Consider the following 25,730-nt stretch of genomic DNA (forward strand, 5'->3'; position numbering starts at 1 on the left):
TATTTTTTTTTTTTTTTAAGTAATCTCTATACCCAACGTGGGGCTTGAACTCACGACCCTGAGATCAGGAGCGGATGCTCTACCGAATGAGCCAGTCAGGCACCCCAACTTATATTGTTTTAACCCACTAAGCTTGTCATAATTTATTATAGCAACAGTAGGACATTAATACAGGTAGTTTACAACCTAGTAAGAGAGAGAAGATGACATAGATAACTTCGGTACATTTCAGGAAGTGACAAGTATACAACAGAAACACAAGAACAATGCTATGGAAATGCTGCTGAGCAAGTACTTCTGGCTGGGGGAAGCTTCCTGGAAGACGCAGTTCTGCTGGGCCTTGACGGGCTGGGTAGGATTTCAACAGGGGGAGACCCAGTAAACAGGAGGAGTAAAGGCACAGAGTCGGCAGGTATAGGATCAAACAAAGAGCTGACATAGGCCCTTGTGACCAGCCATTTTCTCAGAAACAAAATTTACTTGATTAAAATTTCATAAATTCTACTCAGGATTATGAATGTCAAATTCATTCCTGAGTTTGTAAAAAAAATTGTAATAATAGCTAACAACTATATGATATGTGATAAACTATCCTAACAGTTTAAATACAGAAATCCAGATCTTGGGCAAGAATCCCCTCTCTGCAGAGAACGTGTCACAGTCAAGAGTGAATCTGGCTCATCTTCAGGCAGGCAGGCTTGACAGGGATGTGCAGAAAAAATACTAAGTGTTAATTAAAATAAACAAAAAGGTAATTCTTGAAAAAGGCATCTGTTAACATTTACAAATTAGACAGTTCCTATGACCTTCGTGAGCAAGCTAAACAGAACAATGGGATTTAACTGAACTGAACCTACTTAGCAGACTGGAGGCTCTGAGGGCTCATGCTGCTGATGATGAAGAAGACAGGAGAATCCAGTCCCTTTTTTGGTAGGTTTTGTTTGTCTGAGGTCAGAGCTCATGATCTTCAGTAATTTTGACCGGCTCTAATTTAGCCAAAGTGTAAGCCTAGGAATTGGGAAGGAAGGAATAGCATTGTCCAGATTATTGATCTGCATCCCCCAAACTCACCATTGATAGTCCTCATAGCATGACTTACGGTGACAATGTTTTCCCAAGATGGTACCTGTACTCAGGTGCCTTGGCAATACTTGCTTTCTTCTTTATCTTCTGGTGAAATCGATTCCCTTTTGTGCGGTTCACATTCGTTCCAGGAGAATTCGCAGGAACAGCTGGTCTCCACTGGCCTGCTCCTGTAAGAATGGCCTGGAGCTTCTGCAGAAGGGTCCATAAATGCACCATAGGCCCTTGGGTCCTGGGATAGAGCTGAATGCTTTGGAGGCCAATTTTCTTGACAAGAAGAACTGGGCCTGTTGCAGGCATCCTCGTTTCTCTCACTGCCTGTCTTTCTGTCAAAGCCCAGAAACGTAACCTCAGACTGGCTACATTCAAATGGAACTTTCTGAGTCACTCCATCTTTTCTCGAACCTTTATCATGAGGTGGTGAACGATTATTCTGGTTTTCATCATCTTCCACTGGAATACTTGGTACGTTCTCCAAGAACAGAGGAGAAGGACACCTGAAGGACTTTAGAGAGGTGGGAGGATCCTCAGCAAAATATAACCTGGCTTGAGTACTTTCAAGAGTGGTTAGGACCTAGTTAACCAAGAAGCAAAGAAACATTTGCATTAAGCTTCCATAACCTCTCCTTTCACCTTTTTTCTATCTACCTATTAAGGAATATTCTCTTATTTTCATGAAATAACTTCAACTATAGAGTTCTGAATGGGAAGGTATTATTAAAGATTAGCTAAACCCTTTCAGTTTCATGAGTAAATTAAAAGACTTGAAGCCAAGTATAAAAGAAACTGCACTAAAGTAAATATCAAGAGACCTGAGTTGAGGCTTAGATTTGCCACCAACTACTGTGTGACCTGGGGTGAGTCTCTGTACATTTTTTACTTCAACCTTAATATGCGGAGTACTAGAAAGGGTCAGGGTACAGGGGACCCAATCTGTAGTTCTCAAATGTCAGAATTACCTACAGGAGCCTTCTTGAAATACAGATTCCCTTGGCCCCAACCTATAGATCATCACCGACAAAATATGAAGATAGGGGCCCAGGAATCTATATTTAAAAAGCTTCTCACTTGATTTGGATGTGCAGCCCAAAGTGAGAACTTTTGACCAGATTTAAAAGAACATGTAACATCCCTTCACACACACATGCAATTTTTAAAAATACATTTAGAGAGCTTTACTATTTACAAAGTGCTTTCACACACATTATCTCATTTAATCTGCACAAACACTATTATTCCCATGTTACAGATAATAAAGCTGAGGCTCAGATAAAGGGAATAAATATCAAGAGCCAGTAAGGAGCAGATGTGTTGCTTGACCTCAGATCTGGCTCCCAGTTCCATGTTTCTTCCACTATGTATCTCAAAGCTCTTTTTGGCCCCAAGATTCCAGGTCACATAGCTCTTACTGGTGGTGCCACGCCTAAAATATAGCTCTCCTGACTCCCAGGCCAGTGCTCCTTACATTCTGATTATGCTGACCTCTTGTTTAAAACCCTTTTGTGGCTCTACAATAGACTCAGGATAAAACCCCAAATCCCAGAATGGAATTCATGTCCCTCTATCACCTGGAACCTTCGATTATTTTAAGCACTCCAGCTTTTCCCTCACCATATTCCACTTCCATGAACTGCCTGCTGTATTAGTGTCATAAAATTATCACCTCTGAGGTTTGCAGGTATAGATTCTCTCGACTAAAATGTCCTCTATCCTTACTGCTGCCTAAATTCACCCTGTTCTTTAGAATATAGCTCAGCCATCACCTCCATCGAGCAGCTTCCTTGACTTGGCTGGTATGTGTTCTGACTCTACGTTCCCATTTGACCTGGGCTTCCACCTATCATTATGCTTATCTCTCCATACTGAAATGCCACGTTACCTACTCTGACTCTCACTTTGGACTGTGAGTTTGAGGGCAGCAACTATATCTTGATTACTGGTGTACCCTCAGCACCAGGACCAAGTCTGGCACATGCAAAGTAAGCACTAGCTAAGTATCTGTTGAACAAATAAGCAAATCAATGCATGGATGATTAAATTGATGAGTAAATTTAAAAAATCAATAGAAGAAATATGTAATGCATTTTTAATAGACCAGATCTCTAAATGAGTATTGAATAAATTCTCTCCAAACTACTCACTTAAGTCTTTTCATTAAAATTACTCATTTAAGTCCCACCCAACAATGACCTCTCTACCAGAGTACCAAATAATGTGACTTGTGACTTGGAAAAACTATGAGGTTAGAATTCTGTGTTAGGGGCTGGATTTGCCTCATTGATAAAGAATTCACTCAGACATAATTTATCCAATTTAGATTTTCCATGGTTCTGTGGGCTTGGTTTTGAATAAAACCATGTGTACACACCTCATCCATTGATGGTCTTAACTTTGCCCGCGTGGTAGCACACTGGCCTGCCAATGAGAAGAGCTTGGCAGAGAAATTCCGAGGACAGGGATGCACTTTCTTATCTAGAAATGAAAGACATGAATCGAGGCCTCTCTTCTCCATCAATTCCATAAGGAGATCCCTCTAGGAAGAGAAGAAGACAACTTCATCTTTCAGAACTCTACCCCAAAAATGACCGAGAGATAGGAACAGAGATGAAGACAATTCTCACCAGCTGGATATGCTTTGGATCATCTAACACCACTTTACAACCTGTCAGAACTTCCATTATTACCTATAGGGAATATATAGAAAGTCAGCTACATATGTTAAATATATACATAGAATTAGTTGCAGCGATGAACCCTGACAATAGGTAACGTTCGTTCTAATTAATGACTATATTTTACTATTTGACTGATTACATAAAATTAATGTATAAGACAATGAGTAACAGGAAATCAATAGGTCTAAAAGCGAAAGCCCTTAAAAAAATTCTTAGAATTTAGAGCATTCCTGGTGGTAAGCTTTCCTCCTTTGTTGACTGGTACTTGGTACTCACAATTCCAAAGCTATAGACGTCCGTTTTAATGGAAAGTTTGCCCTGTCTGATGTACTCTTCGGGCATATACCACAGATGTTTACTGCTGCTGCTGGTCATGCTTATGGTAGAGCTCTGATGCTCCAGGTGGGGTCGGAAGTGTGCCATGCCAAAATCAGTTAGTTTGGGGTGGAACTGATCATCCAAGAGTATGTTTGCACTAAAATTGTAATCAAGGACAAACAAGACAAAAACATAAAGGCATTCCGGTGGAAAACAAAATGACAAACTCACCTTCATATCTGGTTAATTCCAAACGCTGACAACACAAAGCCATACGTGATTTCCCATGAATTAGAGGGCATCTTCTCATATTTCTTAAAGTATAAATACAAGTATTATATAAAACTCTAAAATGAAAACCTGGGGCGCCTGAGTGGCTCAATCAGTTGAGTGACCGACTCTTGAGTTCGGCTCAGATGGTGATCTCAGGGTCCTGGGATCAAGCGCTGTCGGGCTCCGTGCTCAGCAGGGAGTCTGCTTGGGATTCTCTCTCTCCCTCCGCCCCTCCCCCCATTCATGCGCATGCTGTCTCTCGCACTCTCACTTTCAAATAAATAACTCTCTAAAAAAATAAAATGAAAACCTGACCTAAGAACAGTGGGCTTTTCAAATTTATAGATACATGTAGGGAGTTGGTGGATAAAGCTGATCCTTTGCCAATAGGAGAAACTAAAGTTAAGCAAAGTAGCTTTCCTTGTGCTCTTCTGATACATAATGAGAACATGAAGTGGGTTTTAATCAGCTAATAATCAAATACCTGTTACGTGCCCAGAGCTGTGCTGTGGAATGTCCAGCCTATCAGCAGAGAGCCACTAACCTGCAATGAGGTGAGGAACCTTTGGTAGCTCTGCCTTAAGGATAAACCTAGTCCACTGTCCCATCTGTATGGACTTTCTATGGAGTAAAGGCAAAAATGTCTTTGGGACTTATTTAAAATATAAATATCTGCAGAGGTAAAGGCTAAGTGCCTACAGTCACTACCTGTCACATTAAAAGCCTTAATAATCACTTAACATCTTGGCTGACAGGTAAGCATCAGCTTACTTTTACCTTCAAAGGGCTGCCACAGCAGGGATGCGAAAGGCTAAGCCCATGCATTTCACACGGCCCCCACTGGAGTGAGTCCCGGCTCTGTCTTACCCTGGCTCCGTGACCGCAGGTGGCTAACTTCACCCCATACGCCTCAGTGTCATTTTCCTCACAAGTGAAATGAGGCAAACAACAGAACTCACAGAACTGAACACACACAGCCTACTACCCGGCATACAATAATGCCCAATAAATGGTAGGGAAGATGAAAATCAGTAACGAATCATAAGAGAGCAGATGGATATTGACAAAACAGGTGGGTGGACCAAGAGAAAGTAATCTGTTTCTCACTTCTGCTTGGGGGCTCTTCAGAGCTTACTTTTTGTTCCCTGAAACCAAAGCTTCTAATACTAGGCCTGCCCATCCAAAACGCAAGTGGTATATTTGCAGTGCTACACGTTGTTATTAAAAGTGGTAACAGCGGGGCGCCTGGGTTGCACAGTCAGCGAAGCGTCCGACTCTTGATTGCAGCTCAAGTTGTGGCCTCAAGGTCATGGGATGGTGCCCCTGGATGGGCTCCGTGTTCAGTGCAGAGTCTGCTTGAGATTCTCTCTCCCTCTCCCTCTGCCCCTCCTGCTCATCTCTCTCTCGGTCTCTCTAAAATAAATCAATCAATCTTAAAAAAAAAAAAAAAGTGGTAATAGCTATGGGATAAGGACAAGAAATTCTTAATCCTGAACAAATACTGGTTCTTACAAAAGTTCCAGAAGTCCCTTGCTCACCTTGTACAGGTAGGCTGACAGGCAGAACCTAGTTTCAGAGGTCTGAATTGCAGGTGTCCTAATAATCCAGAGTACTCAGAGTCCTACTTCTGTCTTGAGGATTCAAAGCTGAGACCTTTAAGAATTCTAGCCCGGGGTTGCCTAGGTGGCTTAGTCGGTTGGGCGTCTGCCCTCTGCTCAGGTCATGGTTTCCAGGTCCTGGGATTGAGTCCCATGTCAGGTTCTCTGCTCAGTGGGGAGTCTGCTTCTCTCTCTCTCTCTCTCCCTCTGGCCCTCCCCACTGCTCGTTCTCTCTCTCTCTCTCTCTCTCAGAGAGAAATCTTTAAATCTTTAAAAAAAAGAAAAAAAGAAGAAGAAGAAGAAAAAAGAATTCTAGCCCAGAGTTTGTCTAGAACCGAGTTAACAACAGACAGCATGAAGACATTTCTCAGGACCCTTTAAGGATCCAGAACACATTCTAAACTTGATGTCACTCTCTGTCTTTGTTTTTTTTTTTAAAGATTTTATTTATTTATTTGACAGAGAGAGACACAGTGAGAGAGAGAACACAGCAGGGGGAGTGGGAGAGGGAGAAGCAGGCTTCCCGCCTAGCAGGGAGCCTGATGCGGGGCTCAAACCCAGGACCCTGGGATCATGACCTGAGCTGAAGGCAGACGCTTAACGACTGAGCCACCCAGGCGCCCCTCACTCTCTGTCTTTAAGGGTGGCAGGAGAATTGCAAAATCCAAAGAGCCCACCTCATGTATCAGTCCCAAGGCTCTTACCTGTTGTGTGATCCTTGCATTTATGAGAACCTCAGAGAGGGCCCAGCCCTCCAGACTTGTATCAATAATCGCAGTCCTCATTTTTCTCCTGGCCTTGTCTTTTCTCCGTATATTCCAGACCTGGCAGCTCCTAAGGCCAGCCTAGGTCCCGCACATCTAGGGCACTCATCATCCATCTCATTTGGAAAACAGCGTTGACTATCCTGACAAACCTCTGAAGATGTGGAGTCCACTAGAGCCGGATCCTACCTTCTCTCCAGCTCCAAATAAGAACTGGCATTTTAGTTCAAAATTACTTCTTCCATAGGTATGTGTACACCTCAAGGGCTCCGGTCAAGGAGGAGACTTCTGGAGATCCCAGGATCATTTCGGAGTGCCAGGGTATTTAATGCAGGAGTTTGCCACGTGTGCGGGGAGGTGAGATGGGTAGAGAGTTTCACTAACTCCCCTTAGCAGGACCCCACCTTCTGCCCCTCTGGCTTCTGCCGCACTGACAGCCTAGCTCTCTTCTGCACACACCCCCTCCCCCTGCACGCACACACTGGATTTCAGCATAGAGGGACAGAAAGACTCTGAATGCCAGAGTCTCAGTGTCAGACATCTTGCCCTCTTCTTCCTCAACTCCAGCTCTAAAGAACGTATAAAATCATAATGTAAAATGCTAGACCCATGAGGATGCAAAAGCCGAATTTGTAAAACACTTAGAATTCCTGAAGAATAGGTCTTTTCTAAGCACAAAAGAAAAAAAAAAGCCTCAAAACCAAAATCATTATCTAATCCCTTTATTTGCCCCTCAGCAAAGCTAGTGGGAAGCTTTCAGCAACTTGACTCATGCTCTTGACACACTTAGGCAGAGCGGGTAACCACAATGTGTGATACAGTAACACGCACAGAGGGCTTCGGGCCAGTGAGGGGCTGGCAGTCAGAATGTGAGATCGCTCTAGGGAGCTGCATTTACACTTTTAATGGTGATATTTGGTGAAAAGACCAGCAGACTTTTTAGTGCATTAACACGAATTTTGAGTGCAGTGATTTACTCCGTTCTAAAGAAAAGTCAACAGGAGCTGAGGAAGAAGAATGTTCTGTTTTAAGAAAGTAGGAACTGCAAAACCCCTTCAACAATGAGGTCTACCCTAACTCTTTCCCTTACTGCAGCCTTAAATAGAACATTCATGCCGTGCCTTCAACTATCATGCAGGTCAATGGAATATGTTTATCCTATGGGGCTAAGAACAGATTAATGAAATAAAGACAATATAAACTAACTGCAATCACGTAACAGTATAATTGAACAAAAGGGGCGGCTTGCTAGCTATCATGCTTACCAAAGAGATAGACAAGACACATGTAATGGCCCATTCAATTCAATTTAGTGTCTCCACAACCTATTTCTGCTATTCTTTCCCACAATGCTCCTTACTGTAACACAGACCATCGCCTCTCTAGATGATTCTTCTAGTGCAGGATCAGTGGTGGTAAACGGAGGAGAAGGGGCAAATCCTACACAAGGTGGTCAGTTTGTGTCCTGACTCTGGGGAGCAACATACTTCATCTTTCTATTGCCGGGGGTCTCCACGACAATTCTTTTTGAGGAACTTGAACCTCCCAAAGGCTACAATAATTGCTTTCTTTGCACGTCAGTTTTTCTCCTGATTTAGTCGAAGCCCTTGGGCCTAAAATATAAATACAAAGCATGATGATGCATCTAGATTATAATGCAGGATTTGAATGGAAGTGCAAATACACACTTGACATGTAAGCACATGACTGGTTTTTAAAAAGACATATTTGTAAAGGATTTGAGGGGGGAGTTATTGGTACAAAGTAGCCCAGTCCCTGAGTGCCTGGCAATTCTCCAGAAAAGTCTGGACTCCAACAAATTGGTCCCAGAGATAAAGAGGATCCACCGGCCTCTTGGTGACAGCCTGAGGCAACAGGACATCTTGCTGTTACAACACCGAGACACCCCTCACCAGATGAGGCAAGATCCAACTTCTCAGGGAAGCTACAGGTTACTGGAAAAGGGCATACACACCCCCTCCCCCCCACTTCAGCATGCCCAGCATCTGATGCAGCTGAAGCCCTTTCTTCCCCCTTTGATTGTACGACCTTCTCTTTCTTTTCCATTGAACCCAGGCAGGACTCAGAGACAGTATTAAAGGTTGTTACTGCTTTATTGATGATTTATGAGTCCTAAACTCTCTGTGTAAAGGCCCAGCTAATTAGGCATATTCCTGCGTTAAATGTGAAATTTTGCCTCTAACCAAACTAGCGCAACTTCCCTAAAGCTGAGTTTCCTCATGGGTAAAAAGATCGGAGGAGGCTTACCTCTCAGGGTTGTTACAAGGATTAAATGAGAAAATGTATTCAGAGTGCCTGCTACACAGGGAGGGCCCTGAAATATACTCTGAAGGATGTAGGCTGGCCTCTGTCCATCCTACATCCACCTTAAAATCCCAAGAAACTTGGTTGGGGATCTCTAGAAGTTCAAGGCACCAGTCTGAAATAACAAAGGTACAGGGGGTTGCACAATGACCCTGGAGATCTGGGGATCCTTGGGTTAATTAGTTTCAGGGTGTCTGCTGAGTTTCAAAATAGTTCCAGAGAAGTTCTGGAAGAACCTGACTAACGTAACATTTCCAGATACTCTAGGATCATGGAGAGAAAAGAAGAATCGTTTGGCATATATGTGTGCATGCATGTATTTATGTACACACGTGTATAAATAAATGGATGCTGGGGTTTAGAGACAGTGATGGCAAACAAAATTAACAAGGACAATTTAAATTTATGTATTATTTAATTGTGCTGGCATCCCTTAGAAAAAATAGACTTATCTGGAAATTTTCGAAGAAGGGAGACACTAGGGGAAAATAGAAAAATTGGAGGAAAAAGAATTGTTTATATCTAAAATGTTTCTGAAAAACAAAAGTACATTTTTGGGGGGGGAGGAGGGAGGTGGGAGAGGAGAGGGAGGAGATTCATTAATTAAACAATCAACCCATCAAACAAACATACTTTGCATTCCCTGTAGGTTTTGCATCCCTACTAAACACTGAGCTGAGTGGGGTCCTTGACACACACATCAGGTCTGGGGGGTAAATGCAGGCGGAGCTTGGGTCCTCAGGCAAGGGTGTCACGGTTGTAGGAAGGGGCCAATCTGTGATTTCCTAGCCTCCCTCCCAGCCACTCAGTGTTTCTAGTCCCTCACAAAGGAAATTCTCCACGCATTCACTACCGCCGTACATCTCTGATCAATCTCTCTTTTTTAAGAATTCATTTTTAAGCATATGGCTTTTCCCTTCCTTTCTTTCCTAGACCACGTCCCTCGTATGAAAGGCTGTTTCACTTGGCAGGAGACACATGGCAATACGGACTGAGAACATGATCTTATAGGAAACATTAGAAATGTTCACCGAGATTATCTCGGCTTTGGAAACATTAACAGGAATGAATGCCTGGGATGAAAAATGCCGAGGATAAAATGCATTTCAATTTAAAATCATTCATAAATGTGAAAACAATTAAGCTGGCTAAGGGATAGGATGGAAATAACAAGGTTTACTGCTTTCAGATGCTTTTATGTGATCCTGTAATTCAAAAACATCTTCGTTTCCCAAATAACAGAGACTGCCAAGAACAGAGACTTCAACTCTTTATGATTCTTTACTTTAAATCCTTTTCCTCCTTAAATTCCACCATCTGGACTTGAATTTTGTTTTTATAGCATTCCCTTTGAAGAGCTGAAATTACTAAGACGTTTTTGGGCTAACCAAACCACTAGACTTCTTGAAAATACCTTTGAAATGTGGGCTCGGCTTCCTCCTTGGGTGTTCCGCAGCTGCGTCCTTGATGGTGTCGCCTTAGAAGACTATGTATTCTCACTGCTTGAACAAGACAAAGATTCCCAATGCTGACCTCCAGGCTTAATCTCCCCTCAAAGTCTGCTGCCTACTGCCATTTTCACTAAGAGTCCAATGTCAACATTTCCAAATTTGCACTCATGATGGTCTCATCTCCTGCCCGATTTCCCTGTCTCTGCCCATGAAACCAACATGCTCGCAGGAATCCCGGCTAGGAACACTTAATTGCCTAAAAAGACCATGATTCGGACCCACACAAACATAGAACCCCACCTCCTTCCCCATCTGCAGACATGGGATAGAGGCAGATTACAAACCTCTGTAAATCAGCTTTCTCCTCTGTCATACTGAGATAAGACCAATGATATCCAAACCCAGGGTTGTTGGGAGGAGTAAGTTATTCAGTCAGCTTCTATGTCAGGTCTAAAGTCAGGCTGGCCTTCACCGAGTTCCCTAATCTGTCTGCAGCCTATCAGCTCCCCTGAATGCATTGGCACTTCCCAATGGCCTGGCTAGACAGTGCTTAGTACTGTTCGGGGACTTTCTTTATACTGTTCCCCTCACCCGAAAAGTACTCCTCCCTCCCTTATTTTCATTCAAATCCTCTTTGCAGCCCAAGATTCACTTCCTCCCTGAAGTTTTCACTCTGCTACTCTGCATTCCAGTGGTTCTCCTTCCCCCAAGTTCCCATTGTGCCTCCTGCACTATACCATCTGGCACTTACTCAGAAGCCAGCTTATGTTGTTTACCTAAGCATATGTTGAGTCTATAGCAGATACCAAGCAAGCAATCGTTGATATAATCACTTAGTAACTTAAGAGAATTTGAAACCATAAGTGGACCTAGACCACTCCGCATATGGCAAATAGATGGCCCAAATACTGCCAAAGCATCTTCCCGGTTCCTTGGCAGACATCACTAATTGAGTTCAGAATGCCCCCACCCCAGGTTCCCTTTCAACACTGCAGGTGGGAAGTCATTACCAATCCACCAACGACGGAATGTGGGATGAAACAGATTTGTCTTCGCTGCTCTAGGATCATCACTTCCTTTACAGATGCGGTAAATGAGCGCACATGGTCGAAATGACTTGTTTTTTGCAAAATAGCTTGTTAATGGCAGAGCCGGGACTAAAGCCTAACCCTCCTTTTTCCGTTTGCTACTCTTTCAATTTACTACAGTTAACCGAAAGAAACATCTTTTTGTTCAGCTACTCATAAAAGATAAACTGTTGATTACCGAGCAAACGTAAAATGAAATTTCTCTCTTCTTTCCTTCAGGTATATACAGATAACCGTCGAGGCAAAAGAACAGTTGATGGGTGAGTCACAGGAAGACAGATTTTAGCTCAAAAGAAACGAAGTTCCAATCATTAGAGCTGCACCCAAATGGAGCACTAACAACACACCGTGCAAGGGTCCAAGGACAGGCTGGATTAGACACTTAGAGACAGTCTCCATGACGTGGCAGGAACGACAGCTTACTGCCAAGTCTAGCCCTGGGCTTTACACTCATTACCTCACTGCATCTCCACAACTCTGGGAGGAGGGTGCAGGCGTCACCTGCCCTTTTCTGGACAAGGAGTTTTATTTTATTATAACAGTAGAACATAACCCTTAAATAAAAATTTTAAAAACATGATAGAAAAGTAAAACATAAACCATTAATCAAAAAGCCATAGTCTCTCCATCTACATAAAACCTTATTCATATTTTGGTATGTTTTAATCTTTTTTTTTTTTTTAAAGTAGGCACCATGCCCAGTGCAGAGCCCAACACAGGGCTTGAACTCATGGCCCCGAGATCAAGACCTGAACTGAGAGCAAGAGCCAGTGGCTTAACCGGCTGAGCCACCCAGGCGCCCCTTAATCTTTTTGAAAAATTCATGAATTTGTAGTTCTACAAAGTTATAACTGTATACTGTATACTAGTTCAATTTGGCTTTTTTCACTTAGTCTTACTTCATACACATTGTTCCATGTTATTTCATACTATTAAAAAAAACAAAAAAAACATTATTTAGTAATGTCAAGTGATGTATGACAAACTCTCCTGTGATTCATCCGTCTGAGGTCCAAATGCAGAAAAGAAAATAAAGGTAACAATATCTTCCATTTCTTACTCCATCAAAAACAGAGCCCTGACTTAGTCCCAGAAAAGGTCACTGTTGAACACATTTCGAGATGTCCTTTTTCGGGCCAATTATCAGGGCCGTGCAATAAAATGACATCTCTCCTAGAAGCTGCCTTTCCTTCCAAAGAGTGAGAAAATGTATATGACACGAACAAAAGAATAGGAATCTCAGACTGTCCTCAAAGCACTAGGCTGTACAAACAGGGACCAAGAATCAGGGAGGCCCAAGTTTAGAGCAAAGTGAAGAGTTCATTTAAAAGAATCGGGAGGGTAATCTGGGTCAGCCAATTCACATTTGGTCAAGACTGCTAGAGGCTGAATGTCATCACCATCAGATGTTCAGTGCCCTGAATGAAATGGGTTGGTCCTATTCCAGTTCCCAGAGAACAGGTGCACACAAAGAAAGGGGGGGTGGGATGTACTGTTATAGTTGGCACTAATTAACATCCTTGCTGGCAGGCTCAGCAGAAGGGTCAAGAGTTCATTGGCAGTAGAAAGGGCTGATTCAAGGGGCACCTGGGTGGCTCAGTTGGTTAAGCGACTGCCTTCGGCCCAGGTCATGATCCTGGAGTCCCGGGATCGAGTCCCGCATCGGGCTCCCTGCTCAGCGGGGAGTCTGCTTCTCCCTCTGACCCTCCTCCCTCTCATGCTCTCTGTCTCTCATTCTCTCTCTCTCAAATAAATAAATAAAATCTTAAAAAAAAAAAAAAAAGAAAGGGCTGATTCGCTCTGGAATCACTGATTCCAGGGACACACTGATGAGCCATGTGAAACCACAATCTCAAAGAAATGCCCACAGCCCTGGAACTCCATACCCTGACACGTGCCCAGGCGGGCATAGTCCATAGATAGTTACGTTTGAGTCCTCAACCCCTTTGGGAAACCCAGAAAGGCAACACTCCTCAGCAGCCCCTTCACCAACTAACAAAATAGAATATGCTGGTAGCACATATCCAGTTTAAACCCTGCCTCTTCCATGAAATTCTCTGTATCTGACCAGATATCTTTTGGTGCTCCGTATCTGTAATACTGTTGGGCACTCTGTCTAGCAGTGTTACTGAAATTATTTTATAGTTGGCCACATCCAGACAAGTACCTGAGATACTGGCCTGGAAGAAACAGCCTCCTCCTAAGTGTGAGACATCGTAAGAGACTCCAGACCTTTCTGTTCCCACCTCTAGTCCCAGAAACGCCTCAGAGTCCCTTGTAAGGGCTTAGCTTATCCTACCCAGGTCCTCAGCCTGGTTAGCATGCACACCCACTACACCCCTGCCCCCCACATTCCTCATCCCTCCCAGGAGCCCTTTCCTTCTCCAGTCTTGTCCCTTCCTTTCCAGTCAAGCCATTTTTCTCGCTTTCATTATACACTTGGCAACTCTTTAGTTGACTCCTTCCCTTGAATAAATGATTGCCTCTGCTAGGAATATTCTTTCCTGTTCTTTTAACCAATCCACTGTCATGACCCATCTCCTCAAAGGCTGGGCCTGGAACTCTGCAATTAGAATGAACCTTCTTAGACCAGGCAGGCATTGAGCATCTTAGGTGTTTCACCATATAGTTTCTGTGTTTGTGTTATCTCTCTGATCACCAGGTTGAAACTTCAAGGATAAGACGATGATCACCAGCATCTACCCCACGTGGTCTAATACAATGCTCTGCATACAACAGATGTTCCACATATATTTGTAAACTAACATAAACATGATTTTCAAAATGTTCAATAAATATATGTTGACACAGAAGTGATTTTTCTTAAAACGGAGCTTAGTTTGTGGGACCTACTTTTCAAACACAGTAAGTTGATGATGGAGGTAAGTGCCATGTATAGAATGTTTGTGTCCCCCCTCCAAATTCATATACTGAAATCCTAACCCCCAATGGGATGGTATGTGGAGGTGAGACTTTTGGGAGGTGATTAGGTCAAGAGGGCAGAGCCCTTACGACTGGGATTAGTGCCCCTATAAAAGAAGGCCCAGAGAGATCCCTTGCCCCTTCCACCATGCGAGGACACAGAGAAAAGATGGCCATCTATGAGTCGGAAACTGGATCCTTACTAGACACAGAATCAGCTGGTGCCATGGTCTTGGACTTCCAGCCTTCAGAACGGTGAGAAATAAAAGTGTGTTGTTTATAAGTCACCCACTTTCTAGTATTTTGGTTATAGCACCTGGGATACTTACCACTTGGTTAAGAGTGGTAATAAGTAAAAAAAGACAGATTGGCCATCATATCTCTTAGCCTTTGCCATCAGATTCCTACCACATCTTCACTAATTATAAGAGAAGCTACCATTTGATGAGTGCATTCTCTTTGCCAAGCATCGTATGTACTTTATGGCATTTAATTCTAAAAGATAGATGCTATTATTCTTTTATGAGCATCTTGCAGAGGGAAACACTGATGCTTACAGAAATTAAGCAGTTTGCTCAGAGTCACATTAAATGGAAAGTCAGTTTCTTAAATTAGATGTCTCTGAAACATTAGGGGATAGTGAGCTAAGAGGAAAGAATGAGGGCGCCTGGGTGGCTCAGTTGGTTAAGCGACTGCCTTCGGCTCAGGTCATGATCCTGGAGTCCCTGGATCGAGTCCCGCATCGGGCTCCCTGCTCGGCGGGGAGTTTGCTTTGCCCTCTGACCCTCCCCCCTCTCATGTGTTCTCTCTCATTCTCTCTCTCTCAAATAAATAAATAAAATCTTTAAAAAAAAAAAAAAAGAGGAAAGGATGGGAAGAAGGTGGGGAGGAAAGTCGATGAAAAAGAAAAATCACGTGGTCCCATTTTGCAGAGCACCAGGCGGTCATATCTCTGCCCGTGACGGCAGTGGCTGCAGCGATGTGGCCCAGATCCCTCCTCCAGGACCCAGGGAGACAACAGTTCCCCAGCCAGGGAGAGGGGCTGTTGATGGTGCACAGCTAAACCCGTACCTGGAACCTGCCCTTGGTCGAAGGGAGCTGCCTCGTCCAAGACATAGTGCAAGTCACAGCCCCATGCAGGGCTGGTCAGACGCAGGGGTGCAGAGACCCGAGCACCCTGCCACACTTCAGGGTATCTTCGAAGGGCCATCCCAGCACCAGTGCTCCCCATGGCAGTGACCGAGGCCTCTACTACCATATCCCAGCTCAGCTTCTCCAATTGCCCAATTCCGCCTTCCTCCTTCCCTCCCTTACTCCTGTTGTTCCTGAGAGCCCTCTAAAAAACCTCCTGCGGGCAAGCCTCTCCTCTGAGCCTATTTCCTGGGAACCTGCCTGAAGACACCTATCCATAATGAGAAAGTGGGTGTCAAGGCCACGGCCCGAGCTCTCACCTGATCCCTGGAGAGAGATGCTGGGGGGCATGTCCACAGCTGCGGAAAACCCTGGACGTGGGCAGAGGCTGGATCTGTAGCCCTCCACCCTGACGCTCCCTTTGTTCCAGCTGGTGGCCTTCCCTGTCCCCCAGGCCCGTCAAGGACCAGAACCTTGACACTCTTGCTTCTCACCCCTCTCTCCCATCAAGCTCTGCGTTCAGGAAAGGATGTGATGAACTCAGTCACACAAAAGAAAAATTAATAACATTAATGTGTTACTGCTTGGGATGGAAAAGAAGCTAGACTTACTTTAAGTTTAAACCAGAAGAATATATGTACAGAAAAACTCCAGATATTTATTTACTCAGATAAAATATATTTAAGAACCTACTGTGCTGAGCTGGTGGCGAGGTAGGTGGATCGTTTCTGGTTGGGGGTGACCACCGCAGCCCTTCGGAATAGACTTGACTCTGTTGCTGTGCATCTTTGACCCAGGTCCCCTGAGGGAGCACCCACTCTGTGCTGATTCAACGGGGCCAGCAGAGTTGATGACTTAACCACAATGCCACAGGAGCAGACACCTATGGGCTGTTTCCGCACACGCCCTGGACTCAGGAAAAATCTAGAGTCTTTTTATATGGAGCTCATTCCACCAGAAAAACAAAGAAGTAAGTAATCAGTCCCTCTTTTGCTCAACTCAAAAGCACACTAAAAGCTTTTTCAAGATACCAGGAGATGGTTCAGAAGAGGCAGAAGCCTTTTAAATTCAGTCATCCCTGCTATTCAGCAAAGGTATATTTACCTACTTTTGGACAGATTCGAGATGAAGGGCACACAGGAATAATTCACCAGGGGGATTTTGCTACAGAGTATCTATTCTCTGTCTGAATGATTCTTTAGGTCTACTAAAAAAAAAAAAAAAGAAAAAAGAAAGATGGAAGACGTTGCTTCTAATGTTCTGATGTCTCAGAAATGCACACCGGGAGTTGCTGCTTGTCTTGTCACAGGTGAATACGTAAAGCTAAGAGGCTGAAAGCTCAGTGGAATCAGCAAAAGACTCAGGGACAAAGAATTTTAATTACTGTCTACTGTCTACTGCTGTTACCTTGCTGGGAATCTCTGTATAAGTCACTTAACCTTTCCTTAAAACTCACTTAAAAAGAAAAAAGGGAGATTAATACAGGTTCATTTCAAAGTTTAGTGTCAGGTATAATTAGTAAAATACACAAAACTGTCTATCCTACGTTGTTCATTAATAATTCCCAAAGATAATATAAACTCTCCCTTTGGCCATGTAAATGTAGCTTTTTAAATTGGGTAGATAAAATTTTCATTAATAAAAAAATAAAATCACTGTAAGGTACACCTGAAACTAACTGGATATTGTATGTCAATTATACTTCACTAAAAAAAGTAAGATTTTACATACTTAGATGAGAATTCTTTTTTTTAAGATTTTATTTATCTTGAGAGAAAGAGAGAGAGTGAGCACACATACGCACGGAGGTGGGTGGGGAGGGGCAGAGGGAGAGGGAGAAAGAGAATCCCAAGCAGATTCCACACTGAGCACAGAGCCTGACACGGGCTGATCCCACGACCCCGAGACCATCACCCGGAGACCATGACCCAAGCCAAAACCAAGAGTCAGACCAGACGCTTAACTGACTGAACCACCCAGACACCCCTCTTTGATGAGAATTCTTAATCCTTAAACACACACACATACCACGGAAACTACAGGTAGAAAATAGTGTGAAGTCTGACTCACCTGTGATGATGAAAGGGGCTTTCAGGTGCAACCTAAGGCTCTGGGATAATTTACCTTGATACACTGCCGCTGATGACCGAGCATGGCTCCGTGTTGTGCAAGTACTGAATGGCTTTGGAGGTTCCTATTAAAACACTGATTCGAATGTGCCAAGAGAGTGGGGCCGTGTTACCCTAAAAAGACAACAGTAGTTGGTTTGGTAATGAAATGTGTATACTCATTACATAGGAGTATGCCAGAAGAAAAGCAGATGGTGAGGTGGGGTAAGGCGAGGGTATGAACATTTTGGTTTCCCACAACCTATTTGTAATTCAAGATACATTTTCCTCTGCTGCCAATGGTACTAGGCCTTTTTATAGCTAATGGAAATACCCAATAATTTTAACATTAGCTTAATCAAAATATGGCCAGTAAGGTAACTCTGTTTAAAAGTTCACTAATAAGGGGCACCTACGTGGCTCAGTCGGTTAAGCATCTGACTCTTGATCTCATCAGGTTCATGAATTCAAGCCCCACATCAGGCTCTGCACCCAGTGTGGAGCCTACTTAAAAAAAAGTTCCTTAAATAAGACTTAAAAATTATTTGTGGCATAACAGTGTGGGTAATTGAGAATAATATGTTTTTATTCTTACCCTGAGACTTAACCTATTCAGAATGAATTTTTAAACTTATCTTTCAAAAACATGAGAAATCAAGGCATTTATTCCACCTCTTTCTCTTTAAGGAGTCTGTATCACCTTTATGTCTGTCCTTCGTATTCAATGGTACTTTGTGTGAAGTTACGCAAATAGAAATTATCTAAGAAGAGTAGTTAATGTAAACTCATTTGAGATATGCAATCAATAAGGACTAAGGACCCCACAAATCTTTTGGCCACCATGCTGCACAACACACAATAACGCAGGTATTTGTGCAGAGTCTTTTTTTAGAGTAAGATATTGATTCATGGAAAAGTCCTCTACTTCCTTGGGAAACCCATTGTTGGCTGTCTCTTTCTGTGAATACATGTTGGCCCCCTGGGTCCCACAGGACGTTTCAGCAGCTTTTTCAGGGCTTCAGGGGGTCAGAGCGTCAGGGAGAGTCATAGGTGTGACTTACTACACACTGTAATCTGTCAAAAAGGGATCCATTTCTCATATATGGATAAACCAGGCAGAACTTCTCACTCTCTGTAAAATAGGCAGCCAACTCCAGTATGTTTGGATGATGAAACCTTGAAAGAAAAGATTTTTAAGCCCATCAGATTGTTTATTCAAATAGGAAATGAACAGCACTGTGGTTTAGGGGTGATAAGGTGAGATGGGGAATAGGTCTAAAGCAGAATATACATTTGGCCAAGGGAGAAGTTATCTCATTGGACACATGACAGATTTGTTTCCCAAATTGGTCTAAAGAGCTCTATCAAATACTAGCCATTTTTTGATTGATTGTGATCATGCAAATATAAATAAAATATCCAAATATAAGACAGAAAATTTAAGAAAGCGACGATTTCTTAAGATTTGGGAGTCTTGGGAACTTGACAATAAATAGATGACACTACCTGATATTAAATTATGTTTATCAATACGAAACCCAATGTAACTTATTAATAAAGATAATACAACTGAAACCATTTCATTGCTTTAAGTATACTGTATAAGTCACCAAAATAGAAGAGTACAGAAGACTGTTTTCATTCATCCATTTAAGCATTACTATGTCAGATACTGTGCTAGGCATCAGTCACAAAGCTAAAGGAGACATCCAGTGTCTTCATAAAGCTGTACTGTTATCTAAAATTCATGTGATTGGGGCGCCAGGGTGGCTTAGTCGTTAAGCGTCTGCCTTTGGCTCAGGTCATGATCCCAGGGTCCTGGGATCGAGCCCCGCATCCGGCTCCCTGCTCGGCGGGAAGCCTGCTTCTCCCTCTCCCACTCCCCCTGCTTGTGTTCCCTCTCTCACTGTGTCTCTCTCTGTCAAATAAATAAATAAAATCTTTAAAAATAAAAAATAAAAATAAAATTCATGTGATTAGTAAAGTCTGATGTTGAAGAACATATCACTGATTTTGAAATGCCAGAGTTCTATGTCAGTGTAGAATACATTTTCAGCCTCCTTTCCTTTAAAACTCTATTTCTTTTTTTTTTTAAAGATATATTTATTTATTTGAGAGAGAGCGACAGAGACAGAGAGAGAGCATGCAAGCAGGGGAAGGGGCAGAGGGAGAGAGAGAATCTCAAGCAGACTCCTCACTGAGCATGGAGTCTGATGTGGGGCTCAATCTCACAACTCTGAGACCAAGAGTTGGATGCTTAACTGAGCCATCCAGGTGCCCTGAAGCTCTATTTCTTTTTTTTTTTTTTTTAAGATTTTATTTATTTTTTTGAGACAGACAGAGAGAGAGCACAAATGGGGAGGAGGATCAGAGGGAGAGGGAGAAGCAGACTCCCCGCTGAGCAAGGATCCTGAGGGATCACAGGACCCCAGGATCATGACCTGAGCCGAAGGCAGGTGCTCAACTGACTGAGCCACCCACGTGCCCCAAAACTCTATTTCTTGAATGCCTGTATCATCACTGTGAAAACCAGTGGAACCCAGGTAACAGCTATAAAATATAAAATGTGAAATTCACCTGTACCATGAACTCAGTTCAAATTAATTATTTATTGAATGCCTACTATGTTCTAGACATACTTGGGGATATTAAAATAAAGCTTTATTTATTTATTTATTTTTTAAAGACTTTATTTATTTATTTGACAGAGAGAGACAGCGAGAGAGGGAACACAAGCAGGGGGAGTGGGAGAGGGAGAAGCAGACTTCCCGCGGAGCAGGGAGCCCAATGCGGGGCTCGATCCAGGACCCCGGGATCATGACCCGAGCCGAAGGCAGACGCCTAATGACTGAGCCACCCAGGCGCCCCAAAATAAAGCTTTTTTTAAAGACTCTATTTATAAAGACTTATTATTAGTTTCTTCAATAGCAAAACTTTCCTCTAAAATGCCCACACACATCTTCAGATTTCTTGTAGTCCTCCTTCCTTAAAGAAGGAAGTGTGTGTGTATGTGTGTATATGTACCTACACAAACAGACATATTTTACTTTTAGATATGTCAAAAATGCCTGTGACACAAGATCCCTACACCTATTATAATTCAGACCATCATTACATAATGAAAAGCAAGGGACTGAAAAGCAGTTGAGCTGGCATATTTGGCTGCCTAAACAGCTGATCTATACCACTGCCTGTGAGTCCTGCACCTTAAAATAATTCAAAAGGATAGAAATCTTTTTAGAAAGAAGATAGCAGTCCTCATATAGACATAGCCATGGCCTGGTGCTCTGCTTTCCTGCTCACAGAGCAGAAATGACCATTTGCTTATTTTTAGGTATTACCAATCCAGCAGAAAAACGGACACTGTACCAGTTAGTGAGATATGGAACGTGAAGCAGCCATCGAGAAAGACGACTGGCTTTGCATCTACAGACCCTTCTCACCCATCCTTTCACTGCAAATTTTTAAGTCGGTGGGATCTTAGATTATGTAGATCTTAAGGTCTGCAGATACGATAGCTTTAAAATCAATTCGACAAGTACTTGTGAATGCCTCCTACAGATAAAACACAATACAGGGCACCACGGTGTGGGAGAGCAGACAGACCTGAACGACAGACAGACCTGGGTGTGACTCTTTGGTCTTCTTTTCATCAGCTCTGTGGACTTGGGCAAGGATTTAATCTCTGTGAGCCTCTATCTTTGCTGGGGTCTGAACTGTGTCTCTCCCCCACACGCATCCCCCTCCCCCAACCCAACTCCTACGTTAAAGCCCTAACCTTCAATGTAAAGGTGTTTGGAGAGGCCTTTGGGAGCTAGTCACGGTTAGGACTGGAACCCTCACGATAGAATTACTGCCCATATAAGAAGAAAAACTGGAGAATCTCCTCCCTCTCTCTCCACCATGTCAGGACAGAATTAGAAGGCAGTCGTCTACAAGTCAGGAAGAGCACCCTCACCAAGAACCTAATCTGCCTTGATCTTGGACTTTTCAGGCTCCAGAACTGAGAGAAAATAAATTTTGTTCAAATCCCCTGTTTCTTTTGTGATGGCAGCCCTAGAAGATGAATATTCTTCAACTGTAAACAATAATTAAGACACCACTTCCCAAGTTTCTTACGAAAATTAAATGAAAAGTTAAATATGGGGCACCTGGGTGGCTCAGTTGGTTAAGCGACTGCCTTCGGCTCAGGTCATGATCCTGGAGTCCCTGGATCGAGTCCCACATCGGGCTCCCTGCTCAGCGGGGGGTCTGCTTCCCCCTCTGCCCTCTCCCTCTCGTGCTCTCTGTCTCTCATTCTCTCTCTCTCTCAAATAAATAAGTAAAATCTTTAAAAAAAAAAAAAAGTTAAATATGTAGACAAATGCCAGGTTCTCAAAAATTATTACCTCCTTCCCCTCCCCTTAGGAAAGAAAGGAATCAGAAGCCACACCCTAAGGAGTTTACAATTCTGTTTAAGGGACAGGGGTTAAGTAATTCTCTTAATATTGAACTAAAAAAACTCATCTTCAGGTGTCGGCTTAGGTGTGACTTTTTCCGAGAGGCCTATTCTGCTGCCCAGCCCCCAGGTTACCACGTTCCCCTCCTTCAGTGCTCTGTATGTCTCCATCTTACCACTTCGTTTACTGAAATTGCTATTTACTTGTGTACTTCTCTCCTAACCCCACTCCAGGAAGCATGTTCTGAGAGGAGAAGGCTACATCTGATTTATTCATTAATAAATATCTGAGGAGACTGAAGAAGATTTAGGAAATGAGTTGGATTTTCTCAAAAAGGTAGGATCTACCTCAATTTCCCCATCTCCAAAAAAGGGATGAGGGCAGTATTTACTTCACAGGATTGTTGTGAGGATTAAAGAATTAATACATGTGATGTACTTGGTATAAAACCTAAAACTAAATAAGTATTAGCAATATAAATAATAATAATAGTGGGGTGCCTGGGTGCTCAGTCATTAAGCGTCTGCCTTTGGCTTAGGTCATGATCCCAGGGTCCTGGGATCGAGCCCCGCATCGGGCTCCCTGCTTAGCGGGAAGCCTGCTTCTCCTTCTCCCACTCCCTCTGCTTGTGTTCCCTCTCTCTCTGTCTCTCTGTCAAATAAATAAATAAAAATCTTAAAAAAAAAAATAATAGCACACCAAGAATATTCACCATCATAGAGTTGTTAATTCTCTCTACTCATACATAAATACCTCACCAGAACAAATCCAAATGGATCAGATGTATAAATGAAAAAAAATGAAACCATAAAGGTACTTGAAAAAACCATGGTAGAATTATTTTATAACCTTTCACTGGGGAAGGTCTTTGAAACTGTGATATAAAATTCAGAATCTGGGGCGCCTGGGTGGCTCAGTTGGTTAAGTGTCAGCCTTTGGCTCATGTCATGATCTCGGGGTCCTGGGATCAAGCCCCACATCAGGCTCCCTGCTCAGGGGGGAGCCTGCTTCTCCCTCTGTCTCCTGCTTTTCCTGCTTGTGCGCACTCTCTCTCTCTCTCTCTCTGTGTCAAATAAATGGGTGGAGTCTTAAAAAAAAAAAGAAATATATAAAAATAAATAAATAAAATAAAATCCAGAATCCATAAAAGAAAATATAGATTAAATTCACTACATTACTCTGAAACCAGTAATACATTATATGTTAATTAATTGAATTTAAATTTAAAAAAATTCACTACATTAAAACCATTTCCACATAGCAAAAACTAGAATAGGCAAAGACAAATGTCAGTCTGGTAAAAAAAAAAAAATTTGTATCTCACAACAAGAATAAGGCTAATTTTCTCTAATATATTAAATGCTCCTACAAATCATTAAGAAAAATACCAACAGCCTCTTTTTTTAAAAAAATGGGCAAAGAATAGTATCAGATATTTCACAGAAAAGAAAATAGGTCTCTTAATATGTGAAAAGATTCACTCATAATAGAAAAAGAAATTTAAACCACACTGAGAAATCATTTTCACCTAGCACACTGGCAAAAATTAAAAGTTAAGAATAAACGCTATGTTGACAAAAATATGGGGAACCAGGCGTTCTTATATATGTCTGCTTTAAGTGTAAAGTGGTATTTCTTTTGGAGGACAATTTGGTATTATGCAATGCATATAACCATTCGACCCTGTAATTGTATTTATGGGAACTCAGATATACTCAAACAGGTACAAAATAACATATATACAAGCTTTTCTTATTGCAGCATCATTACTTTCTAATATTAAAAGATTAGAAAAAAACTAAAAAATCCATTGATATGAGAATTGTTAATTAAATTACAGTACAGCACACAATGGAATACTAACATAAGCAAAGTGAACAATATATTTATGCTACCCGTGGTGTGAAAATAAGAAAACAAAATACACACATGCTTATGCATAAAGTATCTCTGGGAGGATATACAGAAAACTGATAACTGTTACCCTTGGGGAAATCAGCTGGGTGGCTGAAGATAATAGGGGGGAAAAAATCTGTTCTTGGTTTATGCTTTGGCACTTTTGGAATTTTGAAATTTTCCAACTTATTACTCATTCATTAGCAAATAAATAAAGCTTAAAAATAGAGACCCTCTACTATTACAATTTGGGTTTTAGTTTTTGGTTGACTAAATGATATGTGTTAAGTTTTTATGATTAGACTTCTAATGTTTTGATTTCTGGTCCCGGGGATAAAAGAAGGATTTAGTACAATGCCTCCTCCACCACCACCCATTTCACTTATTGCTTTAGAAAATATCTGAAAAGAATATTTTCTTTTCATAAAGGGTGATGAGTGAGCTCCATAGGGTTAAGGGCCTTTGATGAGCAGGCTGGACGGCTGCAGATATGAATATATATGAACATGAAGTCATTTTAGTTTGTCTCCAAGGACTCCCGGGCTCATGAATGAATTCCCAGAAAATAGCACTTGATTTCTTTGTCTAAACTCTCTTCCTGAAGAGGGTTATACTGATGAAACAGTTTCTTGACTAAAATGTCTCTTAGGAAGGAGGAAATGGTCAAATACATACAATTCTAATGTTCCAGGAGTTATTTGACATTGAGCCATGTTAAGCACACATGATTTAACCCACCTTCTTGTGACAGTTTCTTGTTAAAATATGTTCAAGTGAATTATGTGGATGGTGTATTTTAAAATGTATTCTAAGGAACAGACTAAAGCAGATGTCAAAAATGTACCCAGTGTTCTCACAGCCAACCCACATTTATTACCTCTAAGCATCAAAGATGCACAAAGCTGAAAACCAGGCAGAGGGAGAAATTCCAGACAAAATATACTCACAGTAGTAAAACTTCAAGTTCAGATAAAAACCTCTTCCAGTGTTTCTTATGCTGCATTTTTTTCTCCTAAATATCATATAGAAAAATTAGGAAAAAAATTAAGGAAAGGATCTCTATTTCTGGGATTCTTAACCCAGGGTCTATAGTCTTCCTGCAACTTAGCTGCCCTTTTTGATGTAAATGCATATAAGCATTTTGTCTGGGGAAAGGATCCTTAGCTTTCATCAGACTTTCAAAAACCCATTACCTCCCAAACAGATTGAGAACCACTGCTCTTGAGGTAGAAGTTTTTCATGCAATGTGTCCTATTGCTGTATTTTATATTCAAACCCTTTTACCATATTTTGTACACATTTACATAAATTCAAAAATTTTATATATGTATTTAAGGAAAATCCCATGACAGAAATTCCCCACTTGGTCTCAGAAAGAATCCAGTTTGTTGTCGCTGTATTCTGGTTAGGAGTGATTTCACTAATTTGGCATTTCTGATTTGGGTCATTTGGAGATGATGACTCAAGTTTACCTTTGTATTAATTTTGAAAAAATGGGCTTACTAAGACATTGAGAAATATAACTCCTTATTTCAAAGGCGTTTCAGAAGCTAGCCCAATGCCTGACACATGAATATTGATTGAATATATTAATGAATTCAATAATATTGTACGAGCACCTACTCGGTACCTGGTATTGTTCTTGATGGCTTTATACAC

At 42.0% G+C, this 25,730-nt stretch overlaps 1 protein-coding gene across 3 annotated transcripts in view; it reads right to left on the reverse strand.

Annotated features, from left to right (window-relative positions):
• Positions 1-448: 448 nt before the first annotated feature.
• Positions 449-25,730, reverse strand: part of IRAK3 (interleukin 1 receptor associated kinase 3) — a 61,394-nt gene continuing 36,112 nt past the window's right edge. For all 3 annotated transcript variants that reach the window (XM_035002204.1, XM_035002205.1, XM_035002203.1), the window contains 7 exons: positions 25,019-25,083; positions 18,798-18,912; positions 17,753-17,871; positions 4,035-4,233; positions 3,705-3,767; positions 3,452-3,616; positions 449-1,657 (listed from right to left, as the gene is read on the reverse strand). In XM_035002204.1, coding sequence (XP_034858095.1) covers positions 1,133-1,657; positions 3,452-3,616; positions 3,705-3,767; positions 4,035-4,233; positions 17,753-17,871; positions 18,798-18,912; positions 25,019-25,083 — 1,251 coding nt within the window. In that variant the 3' untranslated portion in view covers positions 449-1,132. The remainder of the gene's footprint in view (positions 1,658-3,451; positions 3,617-3,704; positions 3,768-4,034; positions 4,234-17,752; positions 17,872-18,797; positions 18,913-25,018; positions 25,084-25,730) is intronic.

This window comes from Mirounga leonina, unplaced genomic scaffold, assembly GCF_011800145.1.
Source record: "Mirounga leonina isolate KUSES-001 unplaced genomic scaffold, KU_Mleo_1.0 Mir_126, whole genome shotgun sequence".
In the NCBI taxonomy this organism is placed as follows: Eukaryota; Metazoa; Chordata; class Mammalia; order Carnivora; family Phocidae; genus Mirounga; species Mirounga leonina.